The 19,649-nt window shown below is 53.5% G+C and overlaps 1 protein-coding gene across 2 annotated transcripts in view; it reads left to right on the forward strand.

Annotated features, from left to right (window-relative positions):
- SDK1 (sidekick cell adhesion molecule 1) overlaps positions 1–19,649 on the forward strand; it is a 553,233-nt gene that overhangs the window by 341,190 nt on the left and 192,394 nt on the right. For both annotated transcript variants that reach the window (XM_045047350.1, XM_045047351.1), the window contains exon 14: positions 6,801–6,937. In XM_045047350.1, the coding sequence (XP_044903285.1) occupies positions 6,801–6,937 (137 nt within the window). The remainder of the gene's footprint in view (positions 1–6,800; positions 6,938–19,649) is intronic.

The following is a 19,649-nucleotide window of genomic DNA, read 5'->3' on the forward strand; positions in this document are numbered from 1 at the left end:
TCAAAAGAGGCTGAAAGCCTGCTTCCCCTGCCTCCCCACTTGAGTTAAAAGCTACTTAGTTAAATATAGAAATTAGCAGCATCAGAAGTGGGCTTTTTAGAAGCAGACCATCCGTCGGTTTGCTCTCAGTGTGTGTGTGTTGCGTGTTCTAGCTCCATCCTCTGTGCCTGCCTGGTTGGACTCCTGGCCCGTCACGCCCAGGACACTGCCGGAGAAGTCGCGGTCCTGGCAGGGCTATAGGTACCTTTTGAGGTGCCCTCCACCAGCCAGGCCGGACCGGACCCCCTTCTCCAGCTCTTCCTGACTTGGGGCAGCTTAGCCCACTTCTCAGCCTGGGTTTTCTCAACTGCAAGATGGGCACGTTACCATTACCTTAGAAGGCCACTGTGAGGTTTGAACGAACCAATGTTTATACCACCCTGGCCTGGAACCCAGCTCACCCAGTCATGCATGGCTCCTGTTCCTTGCTCACTGTCCCACGAGAAGCACCATCGCTCCTTCACCAAAGCATCCTCCCACACCTGGGCTCAGGAAGCTTCTCTTCTATCCTGCTTTATTTTTGACCGTGTTCCGTGACCCTCGGACACACTAGGTATGTCTGTTTGCCGTTGAGCTCTCGATGCCTGGAATGGTGCCCGGTACATAAATGTCCAGTAAATGTCAGAGTGAGCCTCACCCCCCCCCCCATGATGCTGAACTGGGCTTGCGTAATGGGGATCACAGAGGAGGAGTAATTTCTGAGGGGTCTGCCTTCATCGCCTCCCCGAGAGGAGAGGCTTCCACAAATCCACGTGGTCCTGGGTTGTGCCCTATAAATTAACCGTCCACAGGGCATCACGAAACGGCCAGTCCCCGACTGGTCGGTTGGGCGTGCCTCTCCTGCTAGTTAGCTAGTTCCTCTCGGAAGGAGCTGGTTTGGGACGCCCCACATCCCAGAGCACCTTGCTGCATTGAACACACCAGGGGAACTAGGCTCCTAGGGCTTTCTGGATTGAGTGATTATTAATCATTTAAAGACCCAATTAGCTTTGCATCTTTCCTTCCGAGATCAGAGACTAATTCTTAGGAGTCTGGAGTACAGAGAAAACTTAATTTATGGAGCCGACTGCAAGACTTGGACCCTGAGGCAGGGAAGAGATTTCTCTCAGTAAAGCCAACCCTCACAAAGCCATCATAAGGAGTGAACAATTTAACACCATTTCTCGAGAGTTGCCAGGCCCCCCCACCCCCGCCCCGTCATCTTCACCCTCAGAGTGAAGTCGGAGAAGCTGGGTTTGACCAGGTCATCATTTGTGCGTTAAAGGGGCCGTGCTTCCATATAGAAAAATACTTACCTGAGCCTCTGCTGCACAGCAGGCCGGCTACAGCCACAATTTTGCCAATTGCTTTCCGTCGTTTTCGAAGCTGTTTTCCCCAAACACACCTGGCTTAATCCCCTTTCCCTACGGTCCCCGTGTCTCGTTGTTAGTGTCTGGTAGTCTTGTGGTGTAATTGGCTTGACAGGGGTTCCCCCCCACCCCCAAGTTCTCTTTAAATCACAAAGTGACTCGGCACCGGCCTCATTTCTATTGTTCGCAGATTTCTTTCATTTGTCACCCTGTCTGCAGATCCCTGTCTGTGAGTTGCTCTGCTGATCATTTATCTCCTTTCAAAGTTGGCAGAGAAACGCCAAGACATAGTCTATTTCTATTAGATCAGATTCTCTGAAATGGACTCAGAATATATTAAAGCCTCATTTATCAGTTATTGATGGTCAGGCAAGTATTGCGCAAAGCTTAATTTTCCCGATAACCAAAACTCACCATTCAAAGAAACAGTTTACGTCTTCAATGTATATTATAAAGTTCTTTGCATTGGGAAACAGGTAACATTGAACACAAGAGGTATCACAGAGGGGATTTTCCTATAGGACAGAGGCTGGAACTAGGAAAGGTCTAAATTTCCTTCTGACTCTGAGCTCTGCAGTGTGTAAAACATCACATTGAGCATTGGGCCACCATCTTGGATGTGACCATGAGCCCATGGAGAGGACTGTGGGGCAGCGGTGGACGAGGGCTCATTATTTCTTGATGATGAGTCACATCATGTCTTTGGGCACCGCTGGGCTTTAGGTCCCTGTTCCTACACTAAATGTCCCAAAGCTACATTGCCTTTACATTTCCACGGTCTTCTCAATGTCGCCTCCGTCTCAGGCACCTGGCTGCCATTTTGCTGTTCAGGGTGCCTACTTCTAGCAGACCTTAGGGCCTTCTTGTAGGTGGCTTTTGATCAGCTGGGAAGAGGGAAATCACAAACCCCTCTTAGGAGAATCACATGCCGAGTGAGAATCAGCAAGCTCTGAGGGGCAGACAGAGGGACTGTGGTGAGAACCCTCCACAGAGAAGTTCTCAAGTAGTGTCCCCTCGCACAGGAAGTGGCTGTGAGTAGTAGTAAACCCTCCACCCCCCCAGAACAGAAGCTGTCTGGTCCCTGGTCAGATCGGTCCTCTCTTGGCCCTCCTTTTAGGCTAAGAGAAGCATGATCTGACATCGAGTGAGAGAAGCCCCGTATTTTCCCAGCTGTGGGAAAGCTGTACTTTCAGAATTTAGGATTCGATCTTGCACAGCCACTTAAGGCCCCTAGACGAGGTGTGTGGGGACACAGGAGTTTCTCAGGGGCCACGGGCTGAACGAGAGCAGACTGTCTCTTCACAGCCTCGGGTCCACAATGGCCAGTCTTGTCCCCAGCCTGCCGTGTGCCCCCACCTCTCGCTCCCCGGATCTCCTCTTGGAGTCCGGATGTATATGTCGGCCGTGGATGCTGGCTCCTTAACCTCTAGCCCAGCTTTTGTCTCCCGGTCTGTCCCCTCTCCTGACTGCCTCCTGTGTCTCTCAGACACTTTCCAGTGAGTCGCCCTTGGGGTCCCAGTTGTAGCCCTGGAGAGTCAACGTCACACAGATAGCCCAGAAATTTTGAATACGGGTGTCTCTTACTTGCCTTCTTCCATGACTCAGTGCAAACCCTGCGTTCCCGCTGCTGCTCCAAACCTCCCCCTAGTCTTACCCGCACCTTCAGCAGCCCCTTCTCCTTCCTGTCCTCCGTGCCCAAGGGAGCCTTCCCTCCTCCTCCGCTCACCCACACCCCTCCCAGCCATGCGACCCCCACCTCCTCCACAGATGGCCCTTCCTGCAGCTCCGCCCTGCATTCCGCCCACCGTTATTTCCAGAACCATCCCACGGCTCCTGACCTGCGATGCCTGGCCTCGACTCAGCCTGTATACGGGCCTCGTGCTCCTCCTCAGCATCTCAGCTCTTGAGAGCAGCCTCTCCCTCCGTGTCCCTACACTCCACATATGGCCCCTGGCTTGGGGAGTGTTCGTTTGTTAACCCATTCACTCCTGTATCGGTTGGTCCATCCGTCCGCCCCACATTTTACTGTGTGCCCACTCTATCCCAGCGTTGGCGATGCCAAGATCAAGGAAAAAAGGCAGAGAAGGGAGAAGAGAAATGTTCCTTCCCTGGAGAAGGGAGGCAGATCCATAATCAAGCAGGATGCAGTAGGGTTCCTGCTCCCGTGGGGCTTCAAGATGTTTCCTGAACTGAAAAATGTGTAGATTGCAGTGAGATAGAAGTGGTTGGTTCTGCTCAAGAATTAGTCGTGGGTGAGAGGGAAGCCGAGCCTCGGAGGCTGAGATGGATTTTCTGATTGGCACGACTCTCCCATCGACGGGACGTCCCGTGTGAGTGCACACAGGTCACGGGGTGGCTGGACTCGGGGAGCCACAAGGCCTTCACTGTGGCTGGAAGCATGACGCTCAGGAGAGCAGCCAGTGTGGGCTAGAGGCTGAGCTGTGTAGCAGGGAGTCGTCGCGGGCGCAGCGGGGAGCACATGGCAGGACCCCGTACAGCGGCAGCAGGCAGGACGGGCGGGAGGACCATGTGGCGTGGCCCTTGGGACAGCTCGTGTCGGGTGGGCTGAAGCTGGTCAGTGGCGACGAAGCAGACGGGTTGGCGTTTCGGGCGTTTCTAAGGAGGGTAGGTAGGACGTGGTGACTACTTAGAGGCGCGTGTGTGTGAAGGGGGGACGGTGGTGGGAGTGGAGATTCTGCAGTGTAACCACCGATCCAAAGAAGGGCCCCACACCCCAGTTTCAGTGAGGAGAATGATCCGTGCCTGTCAACCCCCAGAGAGAATCCCTCTGCAGCCTGTCACTGGAAGTGCCTCCTGCCCACTGTAAGATGCCGCCCAGGGCCTCCCGGGACCTCTTCTCCGTCCCCCCGGCCCCTTCAGGCTCTCGCGGGGGCTGCGTCTGCCTCCAGGGCCTCGGGCCACCCGCACGTCTCCCGACTTGGCGGTGAGTCGGTGGGGGGGGGGGGGGGGGGCTCGGGCCCATGTGGGGCAGTGTCCGCACATGAACAACGGTCCCGGGCACCAACCCACCCTGTCAGTCCTCTGAGTTAGTGCTGATCACGTCAGCCAACCTCCCGGCTTGGGCAAGTCTTTGCAGTGCGGTCCTGACACCAACTCCCCGGAGGTGAAGGGCACCGTGCCCCACGGCAGACACCAGCCGCAGCTCCGCGGCCCCCGGGCCACCTGTGGTTCTGACCGACCCCCTAGCATTTGAGGCTTCCCGCCACCCCAGCAGGATGGGTAATTCCCTACAACAACCCACAGAACTCGGTTAAGTGCCTGATTTCGGTCTTATTATAGAGGATAAAATCCGGACCAGACATACAAAGAGAGGCAACAGCAAGGTCTGGGAGGGTCCCAAACACAAAGCTTCCACACGTGTCTGATTCCCGACCAGGAAGCTCAGCTGAGCTTGGTGTCCATAGTCTGGCTGGGGCGTCATTATCACTGGCTCGGGCCCCTGCTCCCGCCCCTCCATTTCCAGGAGATCAGAAGGTCTGGCTGATCTCACTGGCTCGACGCCCCAGCCCTCTAACCACATGGCTGGTCTCTCCAGCAGGCGAGCCCCCTCCTGGAACTCTGCAGGGCACCCCTCCACGAGTGATACTGTTGGCAAAACACAGATGTGGCCTGACGGGCCCACCATGAACAGCTAAGACAGCCCCTCAGGAAATTCCAAGGGCTTAGAAGTTCCACCCCAGGGAGCTGGGGCAAAGACCAGACCAATTCTTTATGATACCACAGTCTTATTTGGAATACTTACCCAAGTTTATCTCAGTTTGTTTTCAGGTTGGGACGATTTCAACAACTGTGGTTTAGTTTGAGAACAACCCAATTCCAGTAGGAAAATGGGGCACAGGGAAAGGAGACGAGATATTTTTTCGTGGCATGTCCTTCATAGGCGTCTTCACTGGGAATTTAAGGAAGAATCAGTTACTGGAGAGCTCAACAGAAATAAAAGCTCCCTTTCTGATTTAAAACCTAATTCACAACTAAAGAGAAAACAAGCCAACATTTCAGGCTCAAGTTGATTCTTTATTGTACTAATTTAAAGTCTCCGTCTACACTGGAAATATTAGTTTGTTTATTAACCGTGTGCCTGGGTTAGAGAGAGCTGTGTTTCTTAGGTAGCTGCACACACATAACAGCTTAATAAATTTCAAAGTGTAATGAGTACGCTTTTTAAATTAAAAATATCAAGTATAATTATGGCTCTTTGTGCTGACCTATGTGGGTCAGCAGTAATTGATGTCTCAGAGAGACCACAGACTAGCTAGTGGGTGAAACGGGTCCACATGGCACCCCTCTCCCAGTACCACCTGAGGACGTTTATAGAGAAAGCTGTTCCCGACGGCCACGAAACAGGGTGCTGCTCCCAGATTTGTGAGACATGAAGGTTAAGCATTAGACTAGGGCTACTTAGGGTGGTGTGATTGCAGGGGCGCCTGGGCGGCTCAGTCACTTAAGCATCCGGCTCTCAATTTTGGCTCAGGTCATGGTCTCATTGTTCGTGAGTTCAATCCCCACCTTGGGCTCTGTGCTGCCGGCATGGAGCCTGCTTGGGATTCTCTCTCCCAGTCTCTCTCTGCCCCTCCTGCACTTACTCTCAGGAAGGAAGGAAGGAAGGAAGGGAGGGAGGGAGGGAGGGAGGGAGGGAGGGAGGGAAAGAAAGGGATTGTATGGTTGCAGACTGAGGAGAAACCATACAATTGGACTTTGAAGCTTTGTTACCAGTAAATCCCAGTAAAGACCTTTTCTATTAGTAAACCCCTTTCTGTATTTATTTGCTTCAACTGTGTTTCCATTCTACAGCCCTGCTGATGTTCTGTTTACTATTTCCATGGGGTTTTCGAATTTTCTCCACATTCCCCTGAGTTCTTCCCCCGAACCCCGTTATCTCGCAGAAGACAGAATGACGCCACAACGTCATGTGGTCAAAGAAGAGGCAGCCACTGTCTGGGGATACCTGTGGGCATTTTGGCAAATGAGCCCAAATGACTAGGTTCCAAAATTTCCCAAGTTAAATCTTACTTCCTAGGCCCTTTCCTGTTTCTGTGGCTCTCTGCCTTCCCATTAACAGCTTCGGGTTGTAAGAACAAATTGCTGACTGAATTTTCTCAATTAAATACTATACTGTGTAAAACTTGGCACTCCCTCCCCATCTAATCCCATAGCCATCAATCATCCCTTTAATCTCTACCAGAAGGATTAAATCAAATATCTTTGGCGAAACAACCACATTGTGAATGGAGAAGGTTTTCGGGCGGAGAGGTGGTCAGAATTTGTGTCCGGGGCATAGTTTATGTTTCCGTTTTCAAAACATTCCCCACCGGGACTGTGCGATGTGAGAACCAGGCTAACCGTCGATTCTGACGTGCACCCTTTTTTTCTTCCTGTTCCTTTGCGCCCAAGTGAACTGCCTCATTCACCTCAGAACCTCCTGGCCAGCCTGAACTCTTCCCACAGCCACACCGTGACGCTCTCGTGGGTTCGACCCTTTGACGGAAACAGCCCAGTCCTCTACTACATCGTGGAGCTGTCTGAAAACAGTAAGTGCTGAAGCAGAGTTGTTGCCGTGGACGGATTTCTCTCCGCGCACTCCGTGTCCTTGACCTGTACTTCTGGCACAGACCCCAAACCAGTAGAAAGATGTGATGATGCTTTACGGAGTTCCAAATGAAAAACCCCACTCTGGCTTTTGGGAAAGATACAGGGTGCCGTGGGAGGCTGGGAGGGACGAGAAGGAAGCACAGGGAGCTTCCCGTCTGGGCCTGAGCCCCACAGGGAGGCTGTGCGCACACCTGTTGGGACCGTCCCAAGGGTGAACTTGGACGCGGGGAATAGGGCCGCCCCCTGGGGCTGCTTGGGAGCCAACAACAGCACTAGTTAGCGTTTCTGCCTGTCTCCTCTGGCTCGGACGCGGGCTAAGTGTTCTCTGGGCCTTCCCCTTCTCCCTTCCCCCACGCCTTGGCCTCTGCCAGCAGGAGCTGGCTTTGCTCCCCGCCCTGCCACCGTTCTCCCCTCCTCTCCGTGGGCCAGCGGCTCCTCTCCTGCCCCCTCCACTCTCTTCTCGGGAAGTCAGGGCATCCCTGTGATTCCAAGGGGCATCTTTTCCTTGACATCTGGGTTCTCCAGCATCCTAATCTCCAGAGTCACGCTCAGGGCCCCGTTCCTCCATGTCTCTGTCGAGTGGTCTCCCACACTCCTCCAGAGTGAATTCAACTCCTTTGAACCCTGACCATCCTCAGTGCCTTGGTGCGGCCTTTTTAATCTCCATTCCAGCCCCAAGGCCTCCTTGGTGATGAATGCCACGAATGGCCCCGGGCCCCTTTTTCCTCACCCGACCCCACGCCCACATCCGCGCTCTGCGTTCTCGGACACAGCTCTGCAGGGCCCGGTCTCTGTCACCAGGACAACCTCCAACTGGTGCCCCTGCCTCTACTCTTCTTCTCTTCCAAAGCATTCTCACCCAGGCAGGGACACTGATCTTAACATCTCCCCCCGCCCCCACAGGGCTTAGAAGGAAACCTTCCTCAGAGCCTGAGCACTGTCACCTCCCTCCCCCTTCCCACTCTGCTCTGTGCCCGGCATGTGCCAGGCACGCTGGTTTCATGGGCTGCCCGCATGGCCCCGTTTCCCTCGTCTGGAATGCTCACGGGGCTGGACCATCGCCCTTCACTGCCACCTCCTTGAAGACGCTTTCCAGCACACTGGCTCAGTGTAAGCTTTCACCATCCAAGCTAGCGTCCTCCCTCGGCCGTTATTCCAAACTCCTCCTGGGCCTCCCCCAGCGAGGAGCTAGCCAGACCACGAGGAGCTGGACTCCTGTGACGGTCAACATCATGGGGCCCCTGGCTTGTCTCATCGCGACCTTGTCATTATAATTGGGTCCCTGTTCCAGGACAGCTGGGAATGGTTCTCTCTCGGGGTGCCCTCTGCTGAAACCTGAGTCAGCCTGGCCAAAGTCCACATGGCTCGCTGGCCCGCTCAGTTCTGCAGGCAGAGACGTCCTACGGTCTTGGTGACCGCTTTTCCTAGGCGCTCGCCAGCTCGCACGCTCTTCTGTAATTGCTGACTTAACTCACCGAGCTTCTGCTAATTATCTGTTGTACTTCCCCTCCGTCCTGATGCTGTATCCTCCTTCAGATCATCACGTGCCCATGCCCCAGAAGGCACTGGTTGATGCTCATTTCACAGTTCAGGGGCCCGACGTGCAGAGTAAGTCACTGGCTGGAAGTCACACGGCTAGCGGTGGCTGAGGGCGGGACTCCACCCAGGCTGTCTGCCTCCGGAGGCCCTGCTCTTAATGAGTATCAGGCATTTACAAAGAAGTCTCATGGGGCAGACGCTTCTCTCTCACACCTCGGTGGCGAATGACAGAGGTGAAGGCATTGGTGGCCTTGGGTTCTGGTCTGTGTAGAGATTAAAGGGAGCCGCTCCGTGAACCTGCCCGTACTTGCGTTGGGCACCTCCCAAACCAGTCCATGGAGGGATGTCCCAGAAGGGGCATTTTAGTCCCAACTCCTGCGTTTCTAAATTTACACCCTTGGCGATGATGGCCTCCATTTTGAGCACCATCTGAGGACGAGGTGCCCGATGCCCAGGCCCTGCTTCCCTTGCCGGAGGCTTCTCTGATGGCCGATGTGGTCTCTTCCTTCCCATCGGGGGTCAGGGTGCGAATGGGGACCTGTCTATACACCGCTGTCCGCTCAGAGAGGGGAGTCATTGGCATTATTTATTAAAAACACCTGAGAAGGTAAGGTTTTCCTCAGGGTGTTCTGGTCAGGCGACCTGTGAGAAGCGTGGGGCCGGACGATGGTCTGCGTGGAGAGAGTGAGACAGGAGCAGAGACCAGGCCCGGGCGTCCTTCGTGTCTGTGTCCTGGGTCCCTAACACTCGGTAGGCACTCAGCAGGTGAACTGACTCGGGTCTCTCCGGTAGCACCCCCTGTGGTGGACTCAGGTTACAGTCCTAGACCCCCTCCTGGAAGTCAGGTGCTTGACCATCCTCGATTTACTAAAATAAGACACTGCCTCAAAATGCCCACACCAGCTGTTTTCTCATCAAACTGCGGGAGCTCTCGGCTCTGCCAGTCGGGCATCTTGCTCGAATCGGGCACGGGCTTCACACGCAGTCATTCATTCCACCCATCTGTCCATTCACGCCACACGAGGTCCTTGTCGGGCACCTGCTTCACACGGAGCACTCTGCCGCGGGCCGGGATGCGGAGCCGAGGTGACCAGTCCCTGCTGGTTAACGGCAGGGGGAAGGCCAGGCTCGTCACCGCGTCCTGCCCCATAACGAGCTCCCACCGAGGTACGCGCCGGTGCTGGGGGAGTGCGAGGTCAATCAGAGAGCCTCCAAAGGGGACAGGCCTCGACCCTTGGGCCGGGCCGAGGACAGGGGCAGCATCAGCCCCAAAGCGTGAGGCTCAAGGCACGTTCAGAGGCAGCCAGCTTCCGCAGGGACTACGACAGAGGGGTTGGGCCGGAAGGTCGCCGGGTCGTGCGAGAGCGTCTGCTGGGGGGGAAACTCTTCCTCGGTCTTCATGTCCCAGCTCAAATATGGCTTTCCTCTAAACCTCTCCTTGACCCACGACCCCGTCGTGCCCAGACCGAAAGTCCCCACACCACTCCATGTATTCCCCTTGACTATTTAGTCCCACATGTAATAGCTGCTGGTCTGCAGGTGTGCCTTCTGCCAAGACTGAACCCCTTAAGGGCGGACTGGGCCCAATACTCCTTGTACCCGTAATGGCCAACAGAGAGCCTGGCTCAGACGGGATGACTCTGTGGGCGTCCAGTCCCTTCACGTCACTGCAGAGGGTCCTAAGAACATCACTAGTCCCTCATTAGCCTCTGACTCTCCTGCCTGGACCTTTCTGGAGCTGGCTGAGACTCCCATCTGGTTTTCTTCCAGAGCATGTGATATAGAAGAATCTAGAGTATTCTACACTATTATTATTTTTGCCCCAAGCATTATTATCATTACACGAAAAATCTAGAGCGGATTAGGTGGTCCGTCTCTGGGCCGATCCTGATTTCTACTGCACGGGATACGAGTGCGGGCTATGTGGAAGCTGTCCACCCTGTTGTCTGCCTTCCAGCCACGGCCAGTAGGAAGACCAGCACTGTCCCCTGGGCCAAGGATCTGGTTTGGATTTTTATTAGGAAGCGGTGTCCTTAAGAAACAGCCGAACAGGCTAGCTAATTATGGTCAGAAAGAACAGCTTAGCAGCAATACGGTAAAATGGAAATTATATTTGGCCTACACCCCACGCTGTGCAAGTGGGCGATTCTAAATGACTCCATCCAGCAGTCCATCCATCCGGCTACTTGGGACACCGTCTGCAGCCAGCTTCCCCTGGCAGGCTGATTGGGACGCTGTTCTCCTGGAAACCCGGCCTCCTGCAGGGGCCAGACTGGCCTGGTTAGTGGAGGCGGGGGGGGGGGGGGGGGGGGGGGGGGGGGGGGGGGGGGGGGGGGGGGGGGGGGGGCAGGCCCCTTGCAGCACCTGCTCTCACCACATGCCAGCCGTTTCGAGAGGTCTCTCCAGAGCTTCTATGGAACTCTGGAGCTTAAGCTGAGCCTTTGTCTGTGCATTTGCCTGGAGGTGAAACCCCGTACAGAGATCGTGTTGGGCCCTCACGGGCGTCCTGTGGATCGCCTCGCTCTGCAGAGTTTGATACGTCTCCTTGCCGAGCCGGGGCTCTAGGAGGGCAGCAGTGTCCCAAGACCCAGTTCGAGGTACATGACTGGGGGGGGGGGTGCTGAGAACACATAGGGTCTAGTGGGAGACAAGGGAGCCTGGGGGGCCTGCGTGACGAGGGCACAGGGATTCTTGCGGCTTGATAGCACGGACCCCGTAAACCGGTGGAGAATTGCGGGGAACAGCGAGAGCGCTTGGCCCAGTCTCTTAAGTGCTCGTTGAATTGGATCAAGAGTAATCTTTCTTTGAGATTATGACGATAAGGCGGGACAGCGCCGGAAGGCACTGCGCGAGGCTTTGAAGTGGACTCGGAGACAGATCAAACACAGATTACCACGCGGCTCCTGCAGCAGGCTGCGGGGCTCTCTGACTCCGTAGAGGCCGGCACCTTTCATTGCTTTCGAGCTGTGTTACGGCTCCCTAGGCCGCGGAGAAAACGTAAGTAATGCAAATCATCCTTGTCCATAGAAGTGCAAATACATCGCGTCTGGTTATCAGTGGTTCTCGGAGTCACTAGTTGTGGCCCTGGAGATAGTGACCCACCGAGCTCGCACCTGTTTGTGAATTCATTCCGGCATTGCTGATTGTTGACACAGGTGCGCCGTTTGAACTCCCTCTTGATACATTCGTAGTGTCTCAATGGCTCCTTCGTGAATTAATGAGCTACCCAGAACCTTTAGGATGTGTTCGTTTGGTATTTGGATGAGAGCCCTGCAAGGGTTTCCCTGAGCTTCCGTGATAACCCGGGTATTTGGGAGAGGCGGCACTTGGCTTAGTCTGTGCCCCAAGCTGAGCCCTTCGTGTGTTCCGTGAACGGGACTGGACAAAGGCCCTCCTTCCACGGCTCGAATACAATACTTGAGGTCTTTCGCCAACTGGAGAGATGGTCCCTTTCCCGTGAATTTTTCCCAGCCTTAGCTCGTGTCCCCCGGCACGTAGTCGCGGGTGACAAACCCACTTATACAAAAAATCCAGGTTATGTCGTTCCACTGAGTTCTTCTCTCAGTTTTTTAACAGACGTGGGTATTTGTAGTTACGGTTTGGCCATCACGCCTTAAAATATTTGAAGTTAATTAAAATATAAAATAACTTTGTAACTCCGATTATTAAACTTAGGCATGCTCACTGGTAAGAATTTAGAAACTGGGGCGCCTGGGTGGCTCAGCTCGAGGATCAGACAGAGTCGATCCTCAGTCGGTTGATCATCCAACTCTTAATTTAGGCTCAGGTCGTGATTGCAGTCGTGGGATTCAGCCCCATGTGGGGCTCCATGCTAAGCATGGAGGCTGCTTAAGATTCTTTCAATTTCTCTCTCTCTCTCCCCCTCCCTTTCTCGCTTTCTCTCTCTCCCTCTCTTTCTCTCTCCCCCTCCCCTTTCTCTCTCCCTCTCCCCCTCCCCCTTCTCTTCCCCTCTCCCCCTCTCTTCCCCTCTCCCCCCCTCTCCCCCTCCCCCTCTCTCCCCCTCTCCCCTCTCCCCCTCTCCCCCCTCCCCCTCTCTCCCCCCTCTCCCCCTCTCCCCCTCTCTCCCCCCTCCCCTCCTCTCCCCCTCTCCCCCTCTCTCCCCCCTCCCCTCCTCTCCCCCTCTCCCCCTCTCTCCCCCTCTCCCTCTCTCTCTCCCTCTCCCCGTGTCTCCCCCTCTCCCCCTCTCTCCCCCTCTCTCCCTCTCCCCCTCTCTCTCCTTCTCCCCCCCCTCTCCCTCTTCCCCCCTCTCTCCCCCTCTCTCTCTCCCTCTGCCCCTCTCCCCCACTCACATGCTCTCTCTCTCTCTTTAAAAGAAATTTAGAAAATGGGGAACCTGGGTGGCTCAGTCAGTTAAGCGTCCAACTTCAGCTCAGGTCTGGATTTTGTGGTTCCTGAGTTCAAGCCCCACATCGGGCTCTATGCCGACAGCTCAGAGCCTGGAGCCTGCTTCGGGTTCTGTGTCTCCCTCTCTCTCTGCCCCTCCCCTCCTCCTCCCCTGCTCGCATTGTGTCTCTCTCTCTCTCTCTCTCAAGAATAAACATTGAAAATAAATAAATAAATCTTTAAAAAATTGAGAAATTACTTCAAGCACAGAGTGAAAGCAATCACTACAGTCCCTTGCGAGTTGAACTCCTGCCCTCCACACACGCCCTTGGCCCCTCTGCCCCAGGTCCTCCGGGACTTAATGCCTGTCCACCCTCTCTCTTCCAGCTCTGCTTCCCTCCGGGCTTTTCCCTCCTCACCGGAGAGACACCCCCTCATCTCTCATTCACACCAGCCGCTCTTCCCGCAGAAGCTATAACATCGCTGTCCTGAAAGATGGGCGGCGGGCGGTCGTGGTTGTGGTCGTCCTGAAAGGCGGTGCACCTGTGCTCTGGACCCCCGCCGCTCACAGCACTTGGCTCCCTTGGCTCGACTCCTGCCCCTCTCTTGGTTCTTAACCCTTATCCTTCCATCTCCCGGGCCATCCCGCCCACGTTTTCCTCTCCTCCCCGCAAATGCTGGCACTCTCTGCTTTGCTTGCTCAGCCCACAGGTCTTTACCTGTGCCCACCCCCCCGCCCCCTGCAGTGACCCCCGTGCCGCCGTGGCTCACCTGTCTCCCCCAAGCTGCCACCCTAATACGTGTTCATGACCTTGACCTTGGCCCTGGGCCCCAGACACTCATGCCCAGCTGACCCACGGGCTCAGCAGACTCAAACTGTCAGACTAGGACTCATCACATTTCCCCCAAGTAGCTTCTTCTCCAAGTTAGAAACACAGACCGTCCCCCATCCTCCACAAATCTTCAGTAACTTCTGTCGTTTGACCTCGTGTCTGTCCAGCCCGTGACCCTTCTCCGTTCCCGCCACCTCTGCCCCGACTGGCTGCCTCCCCATCACCTGAGTCCTTCCACGTCGCCTCCTCAGGCCGACCCTCACCGAGACGCCAGCGGGAGCCCTCCAAACACACACGTGCCCGAGCGAAGGCCTTTCCCCGCTTGAAACCCTGTGGCCCCTCAGAGAAGGCGCCACGGCAGGGCTGCGCGTGAGCCTGGCTTGCCTCCGTAATCTGCTTCAGGGCCCCCAGAGCGCGTGGGGCTCCAGACAGCTCAGACACTAGTCCCGAGCCCGTCTTCTAGCCAGATAGCCAGCCCTCTTTCGTACGTAGAGATTTCATCGCTTAAAGTCTAGATCCTCAGCCGATGACCGTGGTATCCAGCACTGTTTCCGTCCAACTGCCACCTGCCTCTCCAGGTTTACCTCCAGCCGCTCACTTCGCTGGTTATGCTTGAGCGACAAGGTGTGGCTCATAGACCCCTGAACACGCCTAATTCCCGGTGCCGCTGCCCCTCGCTCAGCCTGTCTGGAATTCTCTCCCCATTCCTACCTTCTGTCTCAGGTCAACTCCCTTGTAGCATTTCCTCCAAGCAGTGCCCCCTGTCTCTTCCTCTGGGAGGGGAGCTGCCCCCAGGTGTCCTCTCCGGGGATCTCCTCATCTGGGGGGTGTGCTGTTCCCAGTTCTCCCCCTCTGTGGGGGTGGTGTCCCAGGTCTCCTAGGGGAGGGGGGCGCTGTCCCAGGTCTCCTCCTAGGGGGAGGGGGCGCTGTCCCAGGTCTCCCCCTGGGGGGAGGGGAAGCTGTCCCAGGTCTCTTCCCAGGGGGAGGGGACGCTGTCCCAGGTCTCTTCCCAGGGGGAGGGGACGCTGTCCCAGATCTCCTCCTGGGGGTGGGTGATGCTGTCCCCAGTCTCCTGCTCCAAATAGCACTAGCAGCCATATCGAATCACCCGATAGGCAAACCAGGCCCTTAGGTCTCCAGCAAAGGCAGGACGTCAGCACGTGAAAATATCCAGAAGGAAACACTAAAGAATACTTTTCCTCCTCCCAAGTTTACAAAGATATTCTCCTATGTTTTCATTCAGAGGATTTTTACTTCGCACTATCCTTTGATTACTGATCCTCCTGAACACATTTTTCCAAGCTCCTTGGCTTTTTGTGCTTTGTCTCTATGATCTGTCAATTTCTTTCCTCTATTTTTGTATCAAAGCCTTAGGGTTTTTTTCCTGTCATTTGTGACACGTATTTTTTCAATTTACTTTTTACTCTTGATTTTTGTGTATTACTTTTTGACATACAGAAGTACTTGGTTTTTATATAGTTAAACCTATTGGTATTTTCGTTTACGATTTATTTCGTTGCTTTTATGTTTGGATACTTCAACACTTGTAAGCATAAAATACATGTTCTATAAGTTCTCATCTGGGTTTTTTAAAATTTTTTTTTAATGTTTATTTATTTTGAGAGAGACAGAGACAGAATGTGAGTGGGTTAGGGGCAGAGAGAGAGGGAGACACAGAATCCGAAGCAGGCTCCAGGCTCCGAGCTGTCAGCACAGAGCCCGATGCGGGGCTCGAACCCAAGGACTGTGAGATCATGACCTGAGCTGAAGTCGGATGCTTAATCGACTGAGCCATCCAGGCTCCTCTCATCTGATTTTTAAACCTTTACTTTTTCACACATTTAACTCTTAAAAACTCATCTGAACTTAGATATAAGTTTGAACTTGGAATTTTTATTTTTTCCAAAGGACCCTCATCTTCCCGACACAGTTCATTGAATAATCCATTTATTTATGAATGTTTCCCTTTTTATGTATTAAGAGGCCCTGTTTATATAAAAGTCTGTTTAGGGGGGTTTATTTGGATCATCGATTCATCATCTGGTTTTTGGCCTGGTTGATATTTTAGTTGTCTTAGTTCCAAAATGTGTATTAATTGCTGATAAAGCCAAGTTCTTTGGTCTTATCAGATTTTTGCTAGTTCTTGTTGCCTGTTTATTTTTCTTTAAAAAAAAATCAGAATTATTTTGTCAGGTTTCAAAAATAGTCCCATTGACTTTTTAGTGACATTAAGCTTATGAGAAGTTTGATGAGAACTGACTTCTTGGAGATTCTGTCTTCCCATCCAGAAAATAACATGCTTCTCTGTTGCATTAGCTCTTTTTTTGAATCGTCTAGGGAAGTTGGTAGGTTTGCACCCATTGGTTTGACACTTTTTTGTTGAGGTTATCCTGAGATTCCGTCTTACTGCTGCTGAGAATGGGATCTCCTTTCTATTCTGTCAGCTAGTTCTAAATTTTGGGCTGTGGCTACAGCCCTGGTTCCAGTGTTTGTTCTCCATCTAGCCACTTTCTGTATTCTCTTATTATTCTAATGATTTTCCAATCGGTCCTCTTTGTTTTCAAGGTAGGCAATCATATCTTCTCCAAGTAATAGAAACTTACTGTTTCCTGTTTTTAAAAAAAAATAATCTCACAGGGTAGGGGCGCCTGGGTGGCTCGGTCAGTTGAGCATCCGACTCTCGATTTCACCTCAGGTCATGATCCCTGGGTCGTGGGATCGAGCCCTGCCTTGTGCTCTGCACAGAGCGTGGAGCCTGCTTGAGATATTGTCTCCCTCTGCCCCTCTCCCCCACTCATGCTCTCTCCCTTTCTCTCTCTGAAATAAAATTAAATTAAAAATAAAATAAAACAAAACTTACAGGGTTAGTCAGAATAATTTAAAAGAATAATCAGCACAGTAGTGCCTCTCTTTCAGTCTCTGATCTCAGTGGAATATCTACCAGGGTTTTATTGTTATACATGATATTGACTTTTGGTTGCTTATTGATGCATAATTTACATATCATGAAATGCAGAGATCTTAAGCGAGTTTTACAAATGCATACACAGCACATAGCTCGTGCTGTGTATGAGATACGAAATGTTTCCGCAGACCGGGAGGTTCCCTCCTGACCCTTCTCCACAGTCTTTCTCCGGCAAGGGCAGGCACTCGGCAGCTCTCCTCCTCCATACGTTGGATTGGCCTCTTCCTGAAATTCGTAGAAATGAATATGATATTGATTTGAAACAAGTTTTTCATCGTTTAATACATTCCTCCTCCCATTCGTGGTTCTTCTGATATTTTAAACTTTTATGGAAATGTATTCTTTCTAGGCAAATTATTCCTAAAATACCAACATTCCACTTAGCAACGCCCTACACCTTCCACACACGAGCATCCCGCAGCTCCACGGCCCTGACACAGATTCCCGGAGGACCGTCCTCTATGCGCCTTTCAGAGGTGACGCGGTGGGGAACTTGGTCACCATCACCACATGAGGTGCCTGAGCCTCAGGGTTAAAGTTAATGTATTTTTCCTTAACTTGGAAAGGAACACTGTCTCCCTCAAGTTAATACCGTACTTGCTCTTTGCTAAAACCGTGCCAGAAGAAACATGAGGTTGGAAGAACACATCTGGGTCTCCGCGTCTCTCGCTGGGTCTCGGGCAGAGTCGTCCCTGCGGCCGGCGTCTCTGCCGTGAAGACATGTCTGTTTCTCCTGAGCAATTCCGCAGCTTTCTTTTCAAACTCTGCCATCCAGCGCAGCGCTTTTTCCTTTGGCCTCCAGGAAGCCCGAAGCTAAACTGAGTGCTTAGCTGGATACCTGAGTCATCCCGGGTGCTCCCAGCATCCCTCTGTCTTCCCCTCCTTCGTGATTTTGGATTTGTGTTTTTATTTTCACTTTATATCCAATTTTATGTGTATTTTCACTTAACGATGTTTAAATCTTTAAAAGCAGCAGACCTCCAGGGGCACCTGGGTGGTTCAGTCGGTTAAGCGTCTGACTCTTGGTTTGGGCTCGGGTCATGATCTCAGTTTGTGAGTTTGAGCCCCACCTCAGGCTCTGTGTGGAGCCTGCTTCAGATTCTCTCTCTCTCTTTCTCTGGCTTGTCCCTGTTCATGCTCTCTCTCTCAAAATAAATAGATAAACTTAAAAAAAATAAAAGCTGACTGCACACGTGTGCGCGCGTGCGCACACACACACACACACACGCCCGCACACAGAGGGACCAAGTGATGCCAGACCAAAGTCCTAAACCACAGAGAGCCATGCAAAGTCATTGAGCGACGCTATGTGAGCGCATCTAGAAGCTGGTGGATGGACCTGGCTGTGGTGGTGTGAGGTTCAGAGGCGGAAGGAGAGAGCAGGGAGGTTGCTTTTTCTGAACTGATGGCTGAGTTCCCTGGAAGGAAGGGAGCCAAGGGCGGCCGGGAACCCCGGGCCTGAGCCGGAGGGCTGCAAGCCCGCACTGAGGCGTCAGTCTGGGGGGATGATCGGCCAGCCTGGCCGGAGCATGCTGGGTTTGAGATGATGCTTTGGGGTTGAGGTGGCGATTTCCCACAGGCGGCGTGTCTTTTCTTGAGTAGAGAACGTTCTAGTGGCCACTGCTTTCTTGAGTGGGGCACCTCACGTCCACGGCTGGTCGGAGACTAGCTTTTGGAGGGCATTCCCTGGGGCCCGGGGCCTCTCCCGAGCCCCTTCCCGGCATCGTTAGGAGAGGCGGAAAGGGTCCTTCTTCCTCCGCAGAGAGGATCTCGAGGCCGTGTGGCTCAGCTCTTTCTTCTGTGGCCACAAAGTCTTTTCAGGCAGGGCTGGGCAGCTGTCTTGCGCACTGCTCCCCACGAGCTCATTTGCTTCCGTGTGGAAGCCGCTCCCGACTGTCACTACACAGTATGTCGAACATCTTCATCCCCGCTTGCGATGACGCACTTAAAAGCCGATGGCTTTGTGCTGTTTTGCGTGCCCAAGTTGCTGAGACTTTGTTCTCTGTGCTTCAAATGATTTGAATGCCGTCTTCTAAACGTAGCTCATACAGGTATTTTCTAACAACCTCAGGGTTGTTAGGAAGTATTTTATGGCTCAGCTCATTTTTCTTTGGGCTTTTGCATACGGAACCTCGCGTTAAGGGCATTTGCTCCCATTTTAAAATCCATGCAGGATTTTACTGTCCCAGTGTCCCAGATATTTACTGATCTTTGTTATCCTGCTGTGTCATAGGCCCAGAGAGGGGCTGAGGTGGAGGGCTTGGGGGTTCTCTCTCTCTGTACTCCGCAAGATGTGGAGGTGGGCAGGGAGCCCACAGAGGCTCCCACAGCCTCTGCTCACCTCGTGGGGGGCCCTTCCCAAGCCTGTCCCACACCGATGCAAATCGATGCACAGGTCTGCCCCTTGTGACCACTCAGTGCAGAATACCAGTGGCCCTAGGATGTGTCTTCCCTAAAGCTGGGGGCCCCTTTTATGCGGAGAGGGCCCCCCAGTTCCACCCTGTCACCTGCCAGCCAGGGTTTGAGCTGTCCGTCATGGGGGGTGCACTGCCACCGTCACGGTATGGCTCCTGCCCGCAGCTCGGTTCCCCCTATGCTTCTGGGTTTGTCCAGTCCCTGCTTCCAGCCTTCCTGGCTTCTTTCCACCTCTCCGAAGCAAATGGCTTCTCCAGTTCAGGCCCTCGCCGGGAGTGTGTGTCCCGTCCCCTTGTGGACCCGAGCCTCAGGCACATTTGGGGTCTTACCCACAGTTCAGAGGCCCCAGTCCCTCAGGCGTGAACCATGTAAGGTCCCAAAGCCTTTCCTGTCATTGCCTTGGCCATGTTCCCTCGTGAGGAAGGGAGATTCATTTACTTCCCAAATGCTCGGTGCTTTTGTTCTTAACTTCGAAGGCCAAACTCGGTGCATTTTTTCCCATCCAGCCCCACACGCTTGCTTGTTTCTCGGGGGACGTCTGCCACGGAACCCTCC

Source organism: Felis catus, chromosome E3 (genome assembly GCF_018350175.1).
Source record: "Felis catus isolate Fca126 chromosome E3, F.catus_Fca126_mat1.0, whole genome shotgun sequence".
Lineage (NCBI taxonomy): Eukaryota > Metazoa > Chordata > Mammalia > Carnivora > Felidae > Felis > Felis catus.